The following is an 18,229-nucleotide window of genomic DNA, read 5'->3' as shown; positions in this document are numbered from 1 at the left end:
TCAGGAGTTATTCCTGGCGGTGCTCAGGGGACCATATGGGATGTGGGGACCATATGGGATGCTGGGAATCGAACCTAGGTTAGCCGCATGCAAGGCAAATGCCCTACCTGCTGTGCTCTCTCCAGCTCCGCCCACTTTATTTTTTAACCCCCTTTTAATATTAATGATTGTTTCATCCACTCTAAAGGAAATTTGTTTTGTATACCCAAACGTGAGAAATACTGTGTTCCATGTGTTATTCCAGAAACTTTATAGATTTAGGACTTAGGGCTATGATCATATTCAAGTTAATTTTTATATATGGTGTGAGGTAAAGGTAAGTTTATTTTTTCAACTCATTTATTTCCCTTATCATTTTGTGAATATATGAACATCTTATTGTTCCAAATCCATTTGTTCAAACTGTATCTTTTTGTCGCTCTTAACACCTTTGCTGAAATTTGGGGGATTTCTGTTATTATAGAAGTTTCAGGGTCACCCCACTGCCAGGGGGTGACCCCGCAGCACTGAGCCAGGCATGCCCCTGAGCTTCATTAGGAAAGGCCCCCAAACCAAAACCTTAAATTTTTTTTCTTCACATCTGGCAATGCTCAGGAGTTACTCCTGGCTCTGCACTCAGGATTTACTCCTGAGGGTGCTCAGGGGACCATATGGGATGCCAGGAATTGAACCCAGGTCGGCTGTGTGCAAGGCAAATGCCCTACCCATTGTACTATCGCTCCAGCCCCTTATTCATTTTTAACATTTTTTTCATAAGAATTTAAATATTTTATTAAATTTCCTCATTAAAAAGTGTATTGAAGAACTGGAACAATAGTGCAGTGGGTAGGGCTGTGAGGTGCTTACCCTGATCCTGTGACTCAGTGAGCACCACCAGGAGTGGCCCCCAAGTGCAGAGCCAGGGCTAAGCTCTGAGCACAGTGTCATGTGACCCCCCAAACCCCCCACACACACACACAAAGATTCACACACAAGGAATTAAGCTTGAAAATCAAATTGACAAGACTAGATATTTAAAATTACTTAAAACTCAGAGATATGTCCATCTCATCATTTTTTTTTTCACACAGTTCTTAGCTTGGACTTATAATTTTATTCATGTAGCTCAAACATAATACATTTAAAAACTCCCAAGTAGTTTTATTTATTTGATTTTGGGGTCACACCCAGTGATGATCAGGGGTTACTCCTGGGTCTGCACTCAGGAATTACTCCTGGCGGTGCTCAAGGGACCATATGGGATGTTGAGAATCGAACCAGGGTCGGCCACGTGCAAGGCAAATGCCCTACCCACTTGTACTATCGCTCCAGCCTCCCAAGTAGTTTTATTATGTTTTTGTTGTTGTTGATGATCTTTTGGGTGATCCCCGTGATGCTCAGGGGTGACTCCTGACTCTGCACTCAGAAATTACACTGGTGGTGCTCAGGGGACCATATGGGACGCCAGAGATTGAACCTGGGCTGGCCCCATGCAAGGCAAATGCCATCTTTGCTGTCCTATGGCTCCAGCCCCCAAAGTCGTTATTTTTAATGCTTTCAAGAATCCTTGCTTTCACTATATTTTCATAACTGGTCATTCCTTTCAAACAGAAATGCCTACTGTGGGTCTATATATAGCTGTTTCAAAATGGAGATACTAAACACGCCAATGGCCAGAAAGGGAGTCCTCTCTATCAGTGAACCTGTTTAATGCTCCAGCCACTGCCCATGGCTTGCTGAGCGGGGGTGGGGTGGGGATGGGGGTGTCAAAGTCACCGTTTAGCTGGAACTCAGAGTACAGAAGGTCTCACATGCTCTTTCCAGTCCAACACTCCAGTGTGGCTTCTTCCTGGAGAATTCTAAGTGGGACAGGGACAGACACGGGGCTCCAAAGTGACAAGGCCTATGGCCTCCCTCCAGCTCTGCCTGAGAGGGGCAGCTTGGCTGCACCAGCCTTCATTCCCCTGAGAAGGGTCTAGGCAGGAATTCCAGCTCTGTCCTTGGGTACCCCAAAGGGTGCTAGCTCATGGGACTCAGCCCACGCTGCTGCTGAGGAAAGAAAGATGTCCTCTGTGGCAGCTTTCTGCGGGAACTTCAGAAGCCGAGTGCCGGCGCCAGTAGGTTAAAGCACTGGCCTTGTGCTTGGCCTCCCTGGGTTCCATCCCCGGCACCCCACTTGATCCCATGAGTACTGTTAGGAGTAATCCCAGAGTATAGAATCAGGAATTAGCCCTGAGCACCACCAGGTGTGGCCCAAACCAATCCTGACCTTGAGCATTAGGACATATACCCAGACCGGGGTGTTTCAAGCCTTCTCACACTCCTCACCGTTCAGACAGGAGGGCAAGACCTTTACGACAATCCACGTAATAAGATCTCCATAAATTGTTTCTTCAAGCTTGCCCCGTATTTCACTGCATAATCTCCTCCCTCACAGAACCATCGCTTCATGAGAATTCTATGCACCCGAAGCTTGCACCAGTTTTAGTAATAAACTATTTTGGGGGTCGGGGGTTGGGCCACACCTGGCAGTGCTCAAGGCCTATTCCTGGCTCTTTGCTTGGGAGCAGGCCTCAGGCATCACTGACCATATGCAGTGCTGGGGACTGAGCCTGGTCACCGAGAAGCAGCCACACGCAATGCAAATGACTTCGTGCTCTGCCATCTCTCTGGCTCTGGAATGCAGAACTTTAAGTGATACCAACACAGTTTTTGTATGCAACAGACTTCATGGCACTTTTTTGGGAAAAAATATTGCAATACAAGCTACAATCGAAAGAGTGAAATACAAGTATGTAATAGGAAGACTACAATGTCGGGGGTGCATTGACCTTACAAAGGAAGGGTTGACAGTCCCTGTTATTGGTGAGGACCCCCGCTAACAGTAGGCTATGGAGACATTTGGGTCAGGGGTTAAGGTGCTTGCCTCCTTACATACGGCTGACCCTGCCTTGGTTGACCCTTGGCACCACATATGGTCCCTTAAGTACCTCCAGGAATGATCCCTGAGCAGTTAGGAGTAAACCCTGGGCCCTGAACTGGCTATCCCCCACAAAGTTAAATTTTTGGGAAGTCTAAAGTTTCATGTGTGGGGCCAGAGAGATAGCACAGCGGGTAGGGCATTTGCCTTGCACGTGGCCAACCCGGGTTCGATCCCCAGCATCCCATATGGCCCCCCAAGCACCGCCAGGAGTAATTCCTGAGTGCAAAGCCAGGAGTAACCCCGGAGCATTGCTGGGTATGACCCAAAAAAGAAAATAAATAGAATAAATTGGCTTCTTTAAAAATAAATAAAAGTTTTTGTGTGAATTTTCAGCCACTGGGGGGTTGTGGGCACCCCTAAGCCTCACCTTCTTCAAGGGTCACCAATAGTTCTGGTGAGAAGTGAAGGAAAATCAAAACTTTGAACATTTTCCAGGTATCACTGAGGCTTTGGGGAAGGAGGAGGGAATTGAATTCCTTTCCCTACTTGCTTCTCAGTCAAATCAGCATCCTTTATTTTGGTGGAACTCAGGCCGGGATCACACCTGGAGGTGCTCGCAGGTCAGATGCTGTGCCTGGGATCCAGCTCAGGTGGGCCGTGGGCCAGGTAAGCATCTGAAGCTCTGCAGCCTCCAGTTAACATTCTTGCGATTTCTCCTGGTCTGCAATTCAGGAGGGAGCAAGAGGAATGAGAAGGATGGCAGAGCGAAGGGAGGGCCCCATGGAGCATTGCCCAGGCCAGCACTTTTGGGGGACAGAGATGTGGGCTCAGGGGATTCTTCAGATGAGTCATGGGGTGGCCTGAAAGTGCAGTGGGTAGGGCATCTGCCTTGCACCCATCCAGCTCTGGTTCGATTCCCAGCATCCTATAGGGTCCCCGCAGCACCGCCAGGAGTGATGAGTCATTGCTGAGTAGAGCCAGGAGTACCCCTGAGAAGAGTCGTGGTTTCAAGCTGTCTCACTGGATTCTGACACCATCCCCCACTTCCCACCATCCTGCCTAAAGCTGACAACGCCTCCCCAGAAAATCCTTGGAGGTCCCTTATTTCAAAAGGAATTTCAGACCAGGGCCAGAAAACCAGCAATCAACTAAGAGAAACCGGTGGCGGACAGGGAAGGGCTTCTTGCCTTTCCTGGAAGTGGCCAGGCCTGGAAGGGGTCAGCTGAGGAAGGGCCAGAGAGCTAGAATTGCTGCTTCCCCCTCCCCAGCCCAAAACCCTGGGAGTTCCCCTCCAGCCTGGAGACAGGAACAGCCTAGGAAATAGAGCAGGAAGTTGTGGTATCCCCCCAGGGGCTGGTTGAGGGATGGACAAGATCCCAGAGAGCAGCGATTGGAGGGAAATGGGCCAATCATGGGCTGGTGTTTGGGTACCAGCAACAAGCGCGTGCACTGCTCCCTCCCCCCCCCCCCCCCACATCTGCTCCCCCCCTCCCCTCCCTGCGCACTGCTAGGACGCGGTGCAGGTTTGCTGAAGCCAGCGAGTCTAGAAGGTGGCCCCCCGGACCGGCTTCTTCTATTCCCGTTTCCCTGCAGGTCTGCTGAGATTGACAGCTGACCAGCCTCGCGCGGAGCGAGCCCGGGGGGCGGGGGTGGGGGGTTTGGGAGGGGGGGGAAAAGGGGTCCACTTCTTGAATTGCAAACAGACCGCCGTGATTATTCGGGCCCCGAATGACCTGCTTTTATTTAAACCGCTGACTTTGAAATTTCCAAACGAGCCCGGAGGAAAAGCCCTTGAGGGCCCAGAAGACCCGGCTAGGGAGGCGTAAATCTCGGGAAACACCCCCCCGTCCCAGCCCCCCGCCGCCTGGCGAAGAAGCCGCTGCAGCTGTAGCCGCGGCGCTGACGTCCTCGGAGGCACCCTAACTCCTCGCGAAGCTGTCATGCGTGATGGGAATGCAGCAAATGGCTTGCACACGCAACCCGGGGCGGCCGGCCCGGCGCGGCTCGGGGAAGGCCAACGGTCCGCACGGCGGGGGGCGGGCTCGGAGAGGGCCCCCGTTTGCAGCCCTGCAGCAGGGGGTGGCCCAACGCGGCTCAGCACCCCTGCAGCCCTTCCCCCACCCCCCCACCCCCCGCGTCTGTTCCGGGAAAAGGAGATTCGGCGTGTCCGGGCTGGGCCATGAATATGCAACAGCCGGTGCCCCGCAGCCCCCGCAGCCCCCCACGGCCCAGAGACCTGGACAGGCCCGCAGCACCGCCCAGGCCGCGGGGGGCCCAGCACGCGGGGCCGCCGGCCCGGGGGTAAAGGCGGGGCGTGGACTGGTGGGCGCGGCAGGGAGGGCAGGGGCGGCGCGCAGGGGGGGGGGCCCTCCTCCCCTCCCCCCCCCCCCCCCCCCCCGACCAACGCCCGGAGCCCGCGCCCGGGAGCAGCGCCCCCCGCGCCGCCGCACGGCCCGACGGGAGCGCGGGCAGCGCCCGCCACTGCGGGGCACGCCGGGTAAAGCGCTCCCCTCCCCCGCCCCTCCTGCCCGAGACGCACCCGGGGAAGGTGCTTCCGGCCCGGCCGCGGCCTTCGCGGAAGGGGCGGAGCTTCCGCGTGCGCGCCCCTCTCGCCTGTTCCGGAGGGCGGGGGCGAAGAGGGAGGGGGAGGTGAAGGGAGACACGCCCCCCGGGCCTCCGCGCTAAGGCCCGCCCCTGCGCCGGAAGCAGGAAGGCGGGGCCGCCGCGGGCCACGTGACACAACGGCCGCCGCCTCGGGGAAGGGGCGGGGGAGGAGGGAGGAGGCGGGGCCTGGAGGGAGGAGGCGGGGCCTCGGCGCGGGCGCGGCCGGAAGTGGCGGCGCGGGCACCCGGCGTCGGCGATGGGGACGTCCCTGGACATTAAGATTAAGCGAGCCAACAAGGTCTATCATGCCGGGGTAAGTAGTGAGGGCGGGAGGACGCGCCGCGCCGCGGGCCCCGGCTGTCCAGCACCCGCGCACCAGGCGGCAGCGGCCGCGGGCGGAGGGTTCCTGTTGGTGCAGGAAGGGGCCCGGTGCGGGGCTTCCTCCGACGCGGGGCGGCCACCGAGGCGCGGCCACAGGCCCAGCCGTCGCCCACCCCCCCCGGCCCCCCTGCGCAGTGCCAGCACGAAGAGCTGTCACCACCGCTGTCGCCAAGAAACTGGCATTCCCCGCTGCAGCAGCGCGCGCTCCCCCCGCCCCCCGGCACCGGGTCCCTGCAGAACCCCGAGGGCCCTGCCCTAAGGCACACAGAGACCCACGCCACCCGTGTCCTATTTTCCTTTTTTCTTTGCTTTTTTTTTGGGTCACCCCCGGCGATGCTCAGGGGGTTCCTCCTGGCTCCTGCACTCAGGAATTACTCCTGGCAGTGCTCGGCTGACCCTATGGGATGCTGGGAATCGAACCCGGGTCGGCCGCGTGCAGGGCAAAAGCCCTCCCCGCTGTGCCATCGCTCCAGCCCACCCCCCCCACCACCACCCCGTGTCGCATTTCTGCCCAGACTCTCTGCGTCTGACCCGGGTCACACCTCACACGGAAACAAGGCGGGCATCGCCCTGTGGAAGAACGTTCTATGCAATTTTGGAAATCTCTGAAAATGATGTCGTGAATAGAAGGGGGAAGAATTACTTATTTTTTTTAAATAGAAAAAGACCCTGAAATTAGGGATTTGATCATCAAGTCGAACGCACAATTTTCAACGAATCTAAATATGGCTTATCTATTAAATGACTGGTGTCTTGTCTTGAATTTCCCCGCGTGCGAGATATGCTTCTTGGTTATTGGCTTCTTGGTCCTTGAATACGCCACCTGCTAAAGATTTTAGGACTAAAGTCTCATGGCAGGTTTTATATAGGCCACCTGTAGGGTATGTGTGTGTGCTATGTGAAAGAACAGATATGGCAGAATATTAAAAATCACGGCAGACCTGAGTTCAGTCCCTGGGGCCACATATGGTTCCCCGAGCACTTACAAGAGTGATTCCTGAGTACAGAGCCGGCCAAGCGTTACCCCTGCGCACCACTAGGTGTGTCTTCCCGCACCATCCCAAAAGTGTTGGTAACTAATCAGAATCTTATGTTGGTCTATATTTTTTTTTCTTTTCATAAAAGCATTTTATTGGGTTTTATATCTTTTGGATATAAGTACTTGTTTTTAAATGAAAAGAGCTGAGTGGTAGGTGTTGTGTCCAATAATCCACGATTTCCAAGTACAAGATCACCATGAAGATTTCCTTTGTGTCAGCAAAATCCTTTGTAGTCTGGGAGTCCTCTTCACTTGCCAGAGGCAGCCGGTGCTCTCATGAACTGTACCCTAGGATTCGCAGCACCCTCAAAGGCATTTCTCAGATAGCAGGCCCCAAGCCTCAGCCACCGGGTTAGCACTGATCTCTGAAGGGACTCATCCCTGGCTAGACCTTCAAGCCAAAGCTTTCCAGCTGTACTCAATCGAAACCAGGAGATCGCCTTGAATACCTCCGTGGCGCCACGGTCCACGTGCATGGGTCCGGGGCCGCGGGCCGCCGAGCACCCTATGTTGGTCTATATTATGTTCCTTATTATTTTCAAATAACAGCCTTGCACGGCTGGGATCAATAGTACGGCAGGTAGGGCACTTGCCCTGCGCACGGCTGTTCTGGATTCGATCATCAGCATCCTATATAGTCCCTCAAGCATCATCAATTGTGATCCCTGAGCACAGAGCCAGGAATAAGCCCTGGGCACAGCTGGATGTGCCCAACACCCCCCCCAAAAAAAACAACAAAAGTAAGATAACAGCCTTGTTGAAATCTAATTCAATAAGGAAAATCCAGGTATCAAAAAAAAATTCACCTTTTATAGAATTTTCTGATTTTAATAGAATCACTCTCCAGAAAAAAAACTTTATTAATTAGTGATTGCTCTCTGCCCCTCTCACAGCTGCTTATTGTGTGGTGTGTCAGAATCTGCCTGTTTCGGAGGCATCACACCAATGGGGTCATGGAACGTGACCCTTGATGACTGGCCCCTTTCACTTAGTATAGTTGATTTCAGGTTTCATGTATGCTATAGCCACTGTCAGTTACACCCTTCTTTTCATGGCTGAATAGTATTCCATTATAGAGACAGACAATGATTTATTTGCCATTCATCTGTTGAGCATTTTTTTTTCTTTTGGTTTGGGGCTGTGATAATAATGTTAATATGAATGTTCTAGCACCTGTGTTTCATTTCTCTTGGATGTGTACGGAGGAGTGGAATTGATGGGTGATAGAATGGATGTTTTGGGGTAGTACCTGGTGGTGCTCAGAACTTATTCCTGGCTCTGTGCACAGGGATCATTCCTGGCGGTGCTCGGGAGGACCATGGGGGGTGGTGCCAGGGGTTGAACCTGGAACAGACATGTGCAAAGCAAGCATCCAACCCATTATGCTCTCCAGCCCCAAGAAGATCTTTCTGGGGACCCACCGAATTCTTTACCCGGCACCAGGCCCTGTTCCAGACAGCAACGCTGCGCGGCCCCGCCCCTCCTCAGTCCTCAGGACGCCTCTCTAATGTGGGAAATCTCAAGCCTGAGGATAGGGCGCTGTGAGGGGGGTGGGGGAGGCCTGGACAGCCCCAGGCATGGGAACAGAAGAGAAGGGGCGTGCACAGCAGGAGGGCTCGCGTGCACACACACACACACAGACACACACACACAGACACAGACACAGCACTTTTGTACTGTGACCCCCCTCTCCCAAACAGAGGTGCTGAGCCCTCAGGGCCCTTTGCCCAGGGCCTGGGTGCTCAGGGGACAGTCGGCTCGCCTCACGGCCCGGGCCCTCACCCTGTGTCCCCAGCAGGCTGAGGTATTTTTAGGGCCCCTGCGTCAGCGAGAGACGCTCCATGGACTCTGGCAGTTCCCCATTCAGCTTGGCGGGCGTGTCCCTGCCCACAGCCTGTCCGGGGCCTCCCAGCCTCCGCAGCCTGCCCCCGCTCTGGCCCCCTCAGCCCAGTGTCCTCTGCTCCTGACCTTGAGCCCGCCCCAGTCCCTGCCCTTGAGACCCCAGCTAATCCCTGCCCTTGAGCTTCCAGGCCCTGACCTTGAGCCCACCGCATCCCTGCCCCTGAGCCCCCAGCCCCTGAGTCCTCTCTGCCAGACCACGGCCCTCGGTCTAGAGTCTGCCCCCTCCGACCTTGACCAGTCTAGGATTCAGCTGTTTCTGGTCTCACTGTCTCTTCCACCCAGTTGTTGAGGTGACTGTCCACAGGCAGGCTTATTGGGGGGGGCGACCCCATGAGGCCCCTCTGAGCTGGTTGGGCTGGCCGCTTTCTGCAGAGACAGCCCCCCTCGCCCCCCTTCTTGGGGCCAGGGACCCCGTTGCTTTTCCCTGCCCGTGTCCTTGCTGTGCTCTCGCCGCCTTGCTTGGCAGCTGCCTTCGTCACCGGCTCTGGCTGGCCTTTTCCGGTTTCAGCTTGGCCCTTCAGGAGCATGACAGTCTGGCCGAGGACTCTCCGCCCCGATCCTCACTGGATCAGGCAGCTCCCTTCCACACCAAGGGCCCAGCACCTATGCCCAGTGTTCTTGGCTTAGGTTCCGTGGGGCACGCTGGAGGTGTTTGTGAGCTGGGGACCTCCCCCCCCCCCCCGCAAGCCGTGTCACAGCATGGCACTCAGGGCCAGCGAGACGGCGCGTCCCCTGAGGCTGCCATTGGCAGAAACCCTTCTCCAGTTCTCTGGGGGCAGTGACAGTTTCATGGGGTGGGGATGGGGGGTCACACGCTTAGCGCTAGGGCCACACCTGGCTGTGTTTGGGGCCCATGGGGTCAGTCTCAGGATTCTGGCCTGCAGAGCCTGTGTTCCCACCCAGGGTGTCACTTTGAGTCCAATACCAGCTGTTTTAGTTTAAAAAGCACAATGAGAGGCTGGATAGCACAGCGGGTAGGGCATCTCCTCGATGCTGGGAATCGAACCTGGGTCAGCCGCGTGCAAGGCAAACGCCCTACCCACTGTGCTATCTCTCCAGCCCCCAAGACATCCTGATTTTGGATCTTGGCGAAAAGCATCAGTGGCGCCCCTTGGTCCCTTCTGGAAGGCTTGGCTTCCTTCCCAGAAGCCTTTGTTTCCAGAAGCTCAGCTCCACGTCCTGTGGACTGGATGCTGTTGTGGGGTTTTCAGCTGAGATAGTCGCCTGCCCCCAAGGCTCCTCGCCTGAAGTGTTTGAGATCAAGGACTGTCAGGGCCATGACCGCGTATCATCTGCCTCCCCCGCATTGCACCGTGGTCAGCAGCGTTCCCAGACTGGAAGGCAGTGTGGGAGGCATGGATCTGGCCCACCTCCACCCCTGGGTGTTGTGCTGGGTGGCCGATGCTCCGCTCGCTGCTGTGGGACTTCAGGGGCCACGAGGAGAGAAACGAGAAATGCCTGCGTCAGAGGTCACTTAGCTGCTGGGGGCATCTGCTGGGAGAGTGTCCAGAGAGATGGTCAGCAGCTGCTGGCCAGGCCCGACCCCTGCGCGGACACGGCTGTTGGAGCGGGGCGAGTGGGGGTCCCCAGTAAGCCTGCGTCTCGCTAGACTCCAGCACTGGGGTAGATCACCAAGTGCTGTCGAGGAAGCCGGGAGCGTTTCCTGCGGCAGTGGCAGTGGCGAGCGAACAGTCAGGTGTGACCGGCCTTCAAGGCCGGGGATGGCTGTGCTCACTGGTTCCCTGTGTAGGCAGAACGGGCACTGTTGGGGGCCTGGGCTCTGCCCCGTGGCCATGGGGAGGGAGGCCTCTCGAGGACAGACCACGCCGTGAGTGGGGGAAGACACTGCTTCCCCGAGTGTGTCCAGGCCGCTGACCCTCGCGCGCTCAGGGCTAGGAGCTAACCCAGGTGTGTGGTTCCAGAGGGGGACTCCATGGTTCAACGCAGGTGCTGGCCTCCTGCGGCCGCCCAGCTCCATCTGTGCACCTGTGGGTCAACGCGTGGCCACATTTTCCTCCCCTTTTACACACGGCCCATGCCCTCCCTTTTACACACGGTTCATACCCTCCCGCAGCCTCCGCTCACAGCCCCCTTGGGCCCCCAGGTAGGAGCAGTATCAAGAGGGTCCCCTGCATCCCATCCCTCCAAGCCTGGGTGTTGCTCAGGGTCCAGGTGAGCCATCAGCTGGCCCACGTCTCTGATCAGGGCCCAGCCCCTCTGGCTGGGCTGCAGCAGTGTGGACCGGCCGCTCTGACATTCCCCCTAGGGGTGCCCTGCTGGCCCCTCGGCACGCCCAGCTGTGAGCGAGCTATCTCCTCCCCATGGCTGACACGGGCAGTGGGGGCCTGCCTGGCACCCGTTGCTTTTCGTGGGCTGCCAGAGAGCAGGTGCTAGAAGCCCCCTCAGCTGGAGGGCCCAGGGGCCTCACCCGCCCGTTCCCACAGGAGGTGCTCTCAGGGGTGGTGGTCGTCTCCGGGAAGGACGCAGTGCAGCACCAGGGCCTGTCCCTGACTGTCGAGGGCACCGTGAACCTCCAGCTCAGTGCCAAGAGCGTGGGCGTCTTCGAGGCCTTCTACAACTCCGTGAAGGTGAGTGTCCGCCCCCCCCCCCCAACGCCACCCTGTGTCCACTCTGTGTGGGTGCGCACACCCAGCCCTTCTGCACCGCCCCCCCCACACACACACTTCCTCTTGCTCACCCCAGCCTCTTGGGGGTCACCGACGAGTGGGATCAGCAGGGACAGGCCCCCTCACGCCCCTGCCCCGGAAGCTGGTGTTCACTTTGGGGGCTCCCTGGATGAGCCGCCTCCCTCCCCCACCCCATCGCAGCCCATCCAGATCATTAACAGCACCATGGAGATGGTGAAGCCGGGCAAGTTCCCCAGCGGCAAGACGGAAATCCCCTTCGAGTTCCCCCTGCACGTGAAGGGCGGCAAAGTCCTGTACGAGACCTACCACGGCGTGTTCGTCAGCATCCAGGTGCGTCCGCCAGCGGTTACCTGTGCGGGCACGTGTGCATGAGAGCCAGGGTCACCCTGCTCAGTGACGGGGTTGCAGCCTGGCACCCGTTGCTTTTCGTGGGCTGCCCTCAGACCCTGAGGGGCACCGTCACGGCAGCCGCCCCGAGACTGTGAGAGGTAGTCTGGCACAGCACCACAGTCCCAGGGACTCCAGAGCACTCTGCCAGGCTGCCTCTTGGAGCTGGGCTCCCTCTCCAGTGCTCACATGTCCCCCCGAGGTGCACAAACTGCCGTGCGATGTGTCTGGTGGCTTCAGGCTGGCCAGAGGGGCGCACAGGGAAGGCACGTGCCCCACTGCTGCTGAACCGGGTCTAGTCCCTGCGCCACCCAGTCCCTGAGCATCACCCGCGGGCCCTGACCAGCCGGCCCACATCTCTGGTCAGAGCCCAGCCCCTCTGGGCAGCCCCGTCCTTGGGCCTCCCCTGGAGCCCCTGGCCCAGCTGGCCGAAGTGGCGCGTGGGAGGCCGAGACCACAGTCATTCTGGCATCTGGCATCAGAGGCTGGAGGGACGGGGTCTCACACCTTCTCTGGGGGCTGCCCAGGTCCCCTGGGCTCTGGGGCAGGCGGGATGGGCCTGTGCGGAGATCCCAGCTTGGGCTAGCTGCAGCCCGAGGCCCACCTTCGGCAGCCCCCAGGGACACGTGAGCACTGATTAATGAGTCTCCACGCCCTGCAGTACACCCTGCGTTGTGACATGCGGCGCTCTCTGCTGGCCAAGGACTTGACCAAGACCTGTGAGTTCATCGTCCACTCGGCCGTAAGTTGCCGTGGCGGCCCGGGCAGGGTGGGAAGGCTCCTCACCTGTGTCCCTGCCGTCTCCCCATGGCCCCACTGTGGCCACCCGCGGGGCCAGGGCCGACCCCTCGGCGCACACCCCAACCTGTGGGACGCGACTGGCCCGGCTGGGTGCCTGCGTCTGACACGCCCTCCGGTGACACGGGCCCCAGGCTGCAGGTGGCCAGGGCGGGGGAACAGGCCTGCCGTGGACACTGACTAGTATTTACTCCTGTCTCAGCCGCAGAAGGGAAAGTTGACCCCGAGCCCCGTGGACTTCACCATCACCCCTGAAACCTTACAGAACGTCAAAGAGGTAGCGAACTCGGGCCGTTCTCTGCTCTGCTGGGGAGGGGGCTGTCGGCAGGTGCTCCTGCCCTGCTCCTGTGTCTGCGGGCAGAGCCTCCCCTGCACCACCCCGAGGGAACCCCCGGCTTCAGGGCCCCCTCCCCCCCCTCCCCCCCTCCCCACCTATCCCTGCCCGTCCCCAGGAGAGCTGTGGCTTCCCGCCTGCAGGAAGGCCAGCTTGGCTTTTCCCTGGCTCCCAGTGCCCCCCCCGCCCCAGCCCATGCGTCGTGTCTGTCCCCCACAGCGCGCCCTGCTCCCCAAGTTCCTCATCAGGGGCCACCTCAGCTCCACCAACTGCGCCATCACGCAGCCGCTGACGGGTGAGCTGGTGGTGGAGAGCTCGGAGGCGGCCGTGCGCAGCATCGAGCTGCAGCTGGTGCGCGTGGAGACGTGCGGTGAGCCAGCGCCCGGCCCACGGGGTGTGCAGGGGTGGGGGGTGCGGGGTTCGCGGGGGGACGGCCGTGCTGAGCCCGCGGTGCCCTCCTCGCTGCCAGGGTGCGCGGAGGGCTACGCCCGCGACGCCACCGAGATCCAGAACATCCAGATCGCGGCGGGCGACGTGTGCCGCGGCCTCCCCATCCCCCTGTACATGGTCTTCCCGCGGCTCTTCACCTGCCCCACACTGGAGACCACCAACTTCAAAGTGGGTGAGTGCAATGGCCCGGCAGGTGGGCAGGGGCCTCGGGCTGGGGGTGCCGTTGAGTTCTGGGTCGCGCCTCTCCGCCTTCCCTGGGGCCGTGAGGGTCCCTGTTGGCGGGTTCGGGGTGGACTCCCACGGGTAAGCCTGTTCTGTAAGCCCAGCGAATGTCCCCTCCTGGGCCTACCTGCCCTGGGTCAGCATGCTCGGCTCTCCCCCTGCGATGACTTGCAGGGACAGCCCCAGAGCCGAGGCGTGACAGCCGGGCAAAGGGCCTGGCCGGGCTGCTCCATCGCGCAGGACCTTGGCTTCCGGCAGAGATTGGCGCCCTAAGGCCCTGCCCCGTCTTCTCCTCTGCAGAGTTTGAGGTGAACGTGGTGGTGCTGCTCCAGGCCGACCACCTCATCACTGAGAACTTCCCGCTGAAGCTCTGCCGGGTATAGCCGGGGCCGGGACAGGAAGAGGTGCCAGCGACGTACCCCAGCACCGAAGGCCCGAGGCGCAGGCTTGCCGTGGCCCCGACGGGACATCTCGGGACCCAGGTGCCAGTCTGCTAGTGGGGCGACCCAGGACATGCCCTGAACCGTGTGGGGACACCTGAGAGGGCAGCCTCGCTTTCTGGGCCCCCCACTGCAGCCCTGTCACATAGGGTCCCCAGATACAGCAGTCTGTAGCCCTCCTGCGTGCCGCCTGGTGCGAGTCTGCGAGCTTTCTTCTCTGGACAGTTCTGAGGTCCAAACCATGTCTGAGAACAGGAGCGAAGGAACGGTTCAGAGAAGCTGGGCCGTACATGTGTAATTTCTCTGTGACTTTTCCATATCGCCCAATGAGTCAATCAGTTAAACGAAGTTTTCTTTTTTCCTTTTGGTTTTGGCTTCCCCCTCACCATACCCCCCTGCCCCGAAGGTGTTCAGAAGTTGTTCCTGGATCTGTGTGCAGAGGTCACTTTTGGCGGGCTAGGGAGGTGGTGGGGAACGCAGGGTGCGGGGGATTGAATCCGGCCAGGCCGTGCCTTCTCCTCCCTGCTCTGGCCTTCAGGGTGTCTGTGGATGGAACCATGGCTGAGCCCCGCCCGCCTGTCCCCTCCAAGGCTGGCCTTGGTTCTCTCCTGCCAGCCAGAGTCGGGGTATTGAGTGGCCCTGGGGTCCGTTGCCATAGGCTCAGGGTCAGCTGAGTAGAGGGGAGACTGCAGGCTCTGACTCTCCACTCCAGTCCCGACCATGTGGGTCCCGGGGTCTGAGGATCACTGTCCTCCTGTTGTTCGTCGATTTGCTCGAGCGGGCCCAGTAACATCATGAGACTTGTTACTGTGTTTGGCATATCGAATACGTCACGGGTAGCTTGCCAGGCTTTGCCGTGCGGGCGAGATACTCACGGTAGCTTACTGGGATCTCCGAAAGGGGTGGAAGAATCTAACTCGGGTCGGCCAGGTTGGCCGCATGCAAGGCAGATGCCCTACCCGCTGTGCTGTTGCTCCAGCCCGGGTCTGAGGGTACCAGAGATAAAACGCAGAAGGCCCCACGCTGTGCTGTGGCCGGGCTGCGCTGCCCAGGGCCCGTCCCCCCGGCTCCCCCCGTTCCTTCCTGAGCACCTACCCCCCACCTTCAGGCCAGGGGTTCGGTCCCCGGGGCGTCCAGGCAGGCCCCGTGCGGAGCCAACAGCTCTGCTCTGGCTTCTGGCCACCCCACGGCCACGGCAGCAGGGCTGTGACCCATTTGGGCCCACATATGGCCACTACACAGTGGAGCAGTCCCGGGAGCTCTTCAAGAGGGACCCACAGGCCTGTTGGTTTCCACATCGCAGCAGAACCTCAGAAGGGCACTGTCCCCGCCGCACCATGTGCCCCCACAGCCCCCCACGCTCCTGCTGCCCCAGGAACACGCTTGGCCACGTGGGGGCCATGGACCCAAACACAGGAGAAGCCCCTGGGTGCCGGGGTGCTGGGGTCTCGGGGCAGCAGCCCCTCCTGGAGCTCGCGGTGACCCTGCCCCTGCCGTAGCTGAGTGCTTGGAGAGGGTCCCTAGGGTCCCTGCTCCCCTCTGAGCCTGGCCCCAGGACAGGGCCCACCCAGGGGGTGCAACTCGGGCTCCCTGTAGTTTCCCTCCCAGGAACTGCCTGGCCACAGTGGAAGGCCAGCAGCCAAGGTCCAAAGGTGAGTGGTGGTTTTCTAGAAGGTCTATAGAAATGAGAAGTAGTCCCGGGCCCCAGCTGTGATGTGTGCCTTCTGCCCGTTCTGGGGCAGTTCCTGGCATCTGCATCCCGTGGGCACTGCTGAGCCCCTCAACTCACCCTGCGCACGTGGCCCGGGGCACCTCTTCCGACAGCCGGCATCCCGGTGGCCAGAGCGGGCGCTTGGTCTGAGGAAACGATGCCCCTGGAGAGAGAATCCCGGCGTGTGCTGGGCCTGTGCGGAGCCTGCTAACATCCTCTGGCCAATGACCTTCGGGAACGGTTCGGTCACTCCCGACTCACCCACAGACGCTGCAGCTGCCCACACGCCAGTCAGAGCCGCAGCAGACCCAGAGGAAGCTTTCGACAAGATTCAACGTCGTGATAAAAACACGCAGACCAGGGCGGGAAGGAGCGGCCCTCGAGAGGACAGGCCGTCGGGCGAACACAGGGCCGGGCTGGGCTGAGCGGCTGCCACAGAGCAGCAAGGAGACAGGGAAGAGCAAAGGGATTCCCTGGGTCCAGTTTAAGGAAAAGCGATTAAAACTATGAGGGGCTGGAGAAAAAGTCGCTGGTAAGGCACTTGCCCTGCGCACAGCCAGCCCAGCTTCAAGCTCCACATCCTACGTGGTTCTCCCAAGTGCCGCCAGGACTGAGCACAGCCAGGAGTAAGCCCTGAGCACTACTGGTGTGGCCCCTAAACAAATCCCACCCCCAAGTGGAGGCTGGGGAGAGAGCTCAGGGGTCTGGAGTGAACGCTTTGCACGCGGGAGACCTGGGTTCTATCCCCAACACCACATGGTCCCCCAGAGCACCCGCAGCAGTGATCCCCGGGCACAGATGAGTGTGGCCCCAAAACAAGCAGGAGAAAGGCACTGAGCACACACAAAGTAGATGTGGGCGTCCAAAAGGGAAATGTTCATGGGGCTGGCCCAGCAGGGAAGGCGCATGCCTTGCACAAGGCTGACCTGACTTCTGTCCCTGGCACCCCCTGTGGCCCTTGGACCCCTGTTGGGAGCAATCCCTGAGCCCAGAGCCATGGCTACCACAAAGCCCTTGCCTCCTGCAACAACGTGGGTGGAACTCTGAAGAATGACCATAAGACAAGTAAGTCTAAGAACAAACATGGGGGCTGGAGTGATAGCACAGCAGGTAGGGTGTTTACCTTGCACGCGGCCGACCCGGGTTCGATTCCCAGCATCCCATTATGGTCCCCTGAGCACCGCCAGGAGTAATTCCCGAGTGCATGAGCCAGGAGTTAACCACTGTGCATTGCCAGGTGTGACCCCAAAAACACTGTAGCACTGTCCTCCCGTTGTTCATCGATTTGTTCGAGCGGGCACTAGTAATGTCTCACAACAAATTTTGAGAGTTGTTACTGTTTTTGGCATATTGAATACGTCACGGGGAGCTTGCCAGGCTTTGTCGGGCGGGTGAGATACTATCAGTAGCTTGCCGTCTCTCTGAGAGAGGCAAAGGACCCAAAAAGAAAAAAAAAAAAAGCACGGGATGGTCTCACCCCTGTCATGTCCAGAGAAGGAAAGCTGGGAGATGGTGCTGGAGGGGAACTAGCCATCAGACGTGACTTCAGGGCTGAGGTCCTGGAGCAGTGGGGGGAGGGGACTTGGGTTATATGATGACAGGACAGCAGGGAAGGTGCAGTAACTTCCCACAAACGTTCACACTAATATCACCGCCTCAACAATACAGATTTGAAATAAAGAGATTTTTACATAATATTCTGACCAACAAGCATGCTTTATTCCCTCTAGTAAGCCTTTACTTCTTTTTTGGTTTTGGGGCACCCAGCAGTGCTCAGGAGTTACTCTTGGAAGTGCTTAGGGGGACCATATGGGGTGACAGGGAACGAACCCAGGTTGGCTGTGTGCCAGGCATACTGTACTACCCGCTGTACTAGCTCTTGGCCCCTGCTAGGCAACTTTTAGGGGGCTGGGGAGATCCCCACGAGGGTTTCTCATGCGTGGCTGTGTCTGAACAGGCAGCTTTACTTTTCCTCTCTGATCTGAAGGGTTTTTTTTTAAATTTTTTAATTATTATTTTTTTTGGGGGGGTCACACCCAGTGATGCTCAGGGTTTACTCCTGGCTCTGCACTCAGGAATCATTCCTGGCGGTGCTCAGGGGACCATATGGGATGCTGGGAATCGAACCCAGGTCAGCCTCGTGCAAGGCAAACGCCCTACCCGCTGTGCTATTGCCCCAGCCCCTGAAGGTTTCTTTTTCTAATTCTAGATGGTGTGGCCGTGCACAGTGCTGGGTAAACATGTCAGGGCACACCCAGTATTGTTCCCTTTCTGGGGAAATATTTCAGCTTTTCACCATTAGGTAGTGGTGAGATGAAGTATTTTGTAGGTGGTCTTGTGGTGATGCTGGGTGCTTCCGTTCCCTTCTATCCCCGGCTTTCTGTTGTTTGGAGCTTGGGGGCCACACCCGA

General features: G+C 58.5%; 1 protein-coding gene across 1 annotated transcript; it reads left to right on the top strand.

The window, feature by feature from the left end:
* The first annotated feature begins 5,687 nt into the window (after window positions 1-5,687).
* Window positions 5,688-14,097, top strand: VPS26C (VPS26 endosomal protein sorting factor C). The gene is made up of 8 exons (XM_056119243.1): window positions 5,688-5,819; window positions 11,273-11,416; window positions 11,657-11,806; window positions 12,525-12,605; window positions 12,864-12,938; window positions 13,215-13,365; window positions 13,465-13,617; window positions 13,968-14,097. Exons 1-8 carry the CDS (start codon window positions 5,763-5,765, stop codon window positions 14,048-14,050), a joined length of 894 nt encoding a protein of 297 aa, XP_055975218.1. The 5' UTR covers window positions 5,688-5,762; the 3' UTR covers window positions 14,051-14,097.
* The last annotated feature ends 4,132 nt before the right edge of the window (window positions 14,098-18,229 follow it).

Source organism: Sorex fumeus, unplaced genomic scaffold, assembly GCF_029834395.1.
Source record: "Sorex fumeus unplaced genomic scaffold, SorFum_2.1 ptg000041l, whole genome shotgun sequence".
NCBI classification, from domain to species: domain Eukaryota; kingdom Metazoa; phylum Chordata; class Mammalia; order Eulipotyphla; family Soricidae; genus Sorex; species Sorex fumeus.
This window is presented reverse-complemented; position numbering and strand designations above follow the sequence as displayed.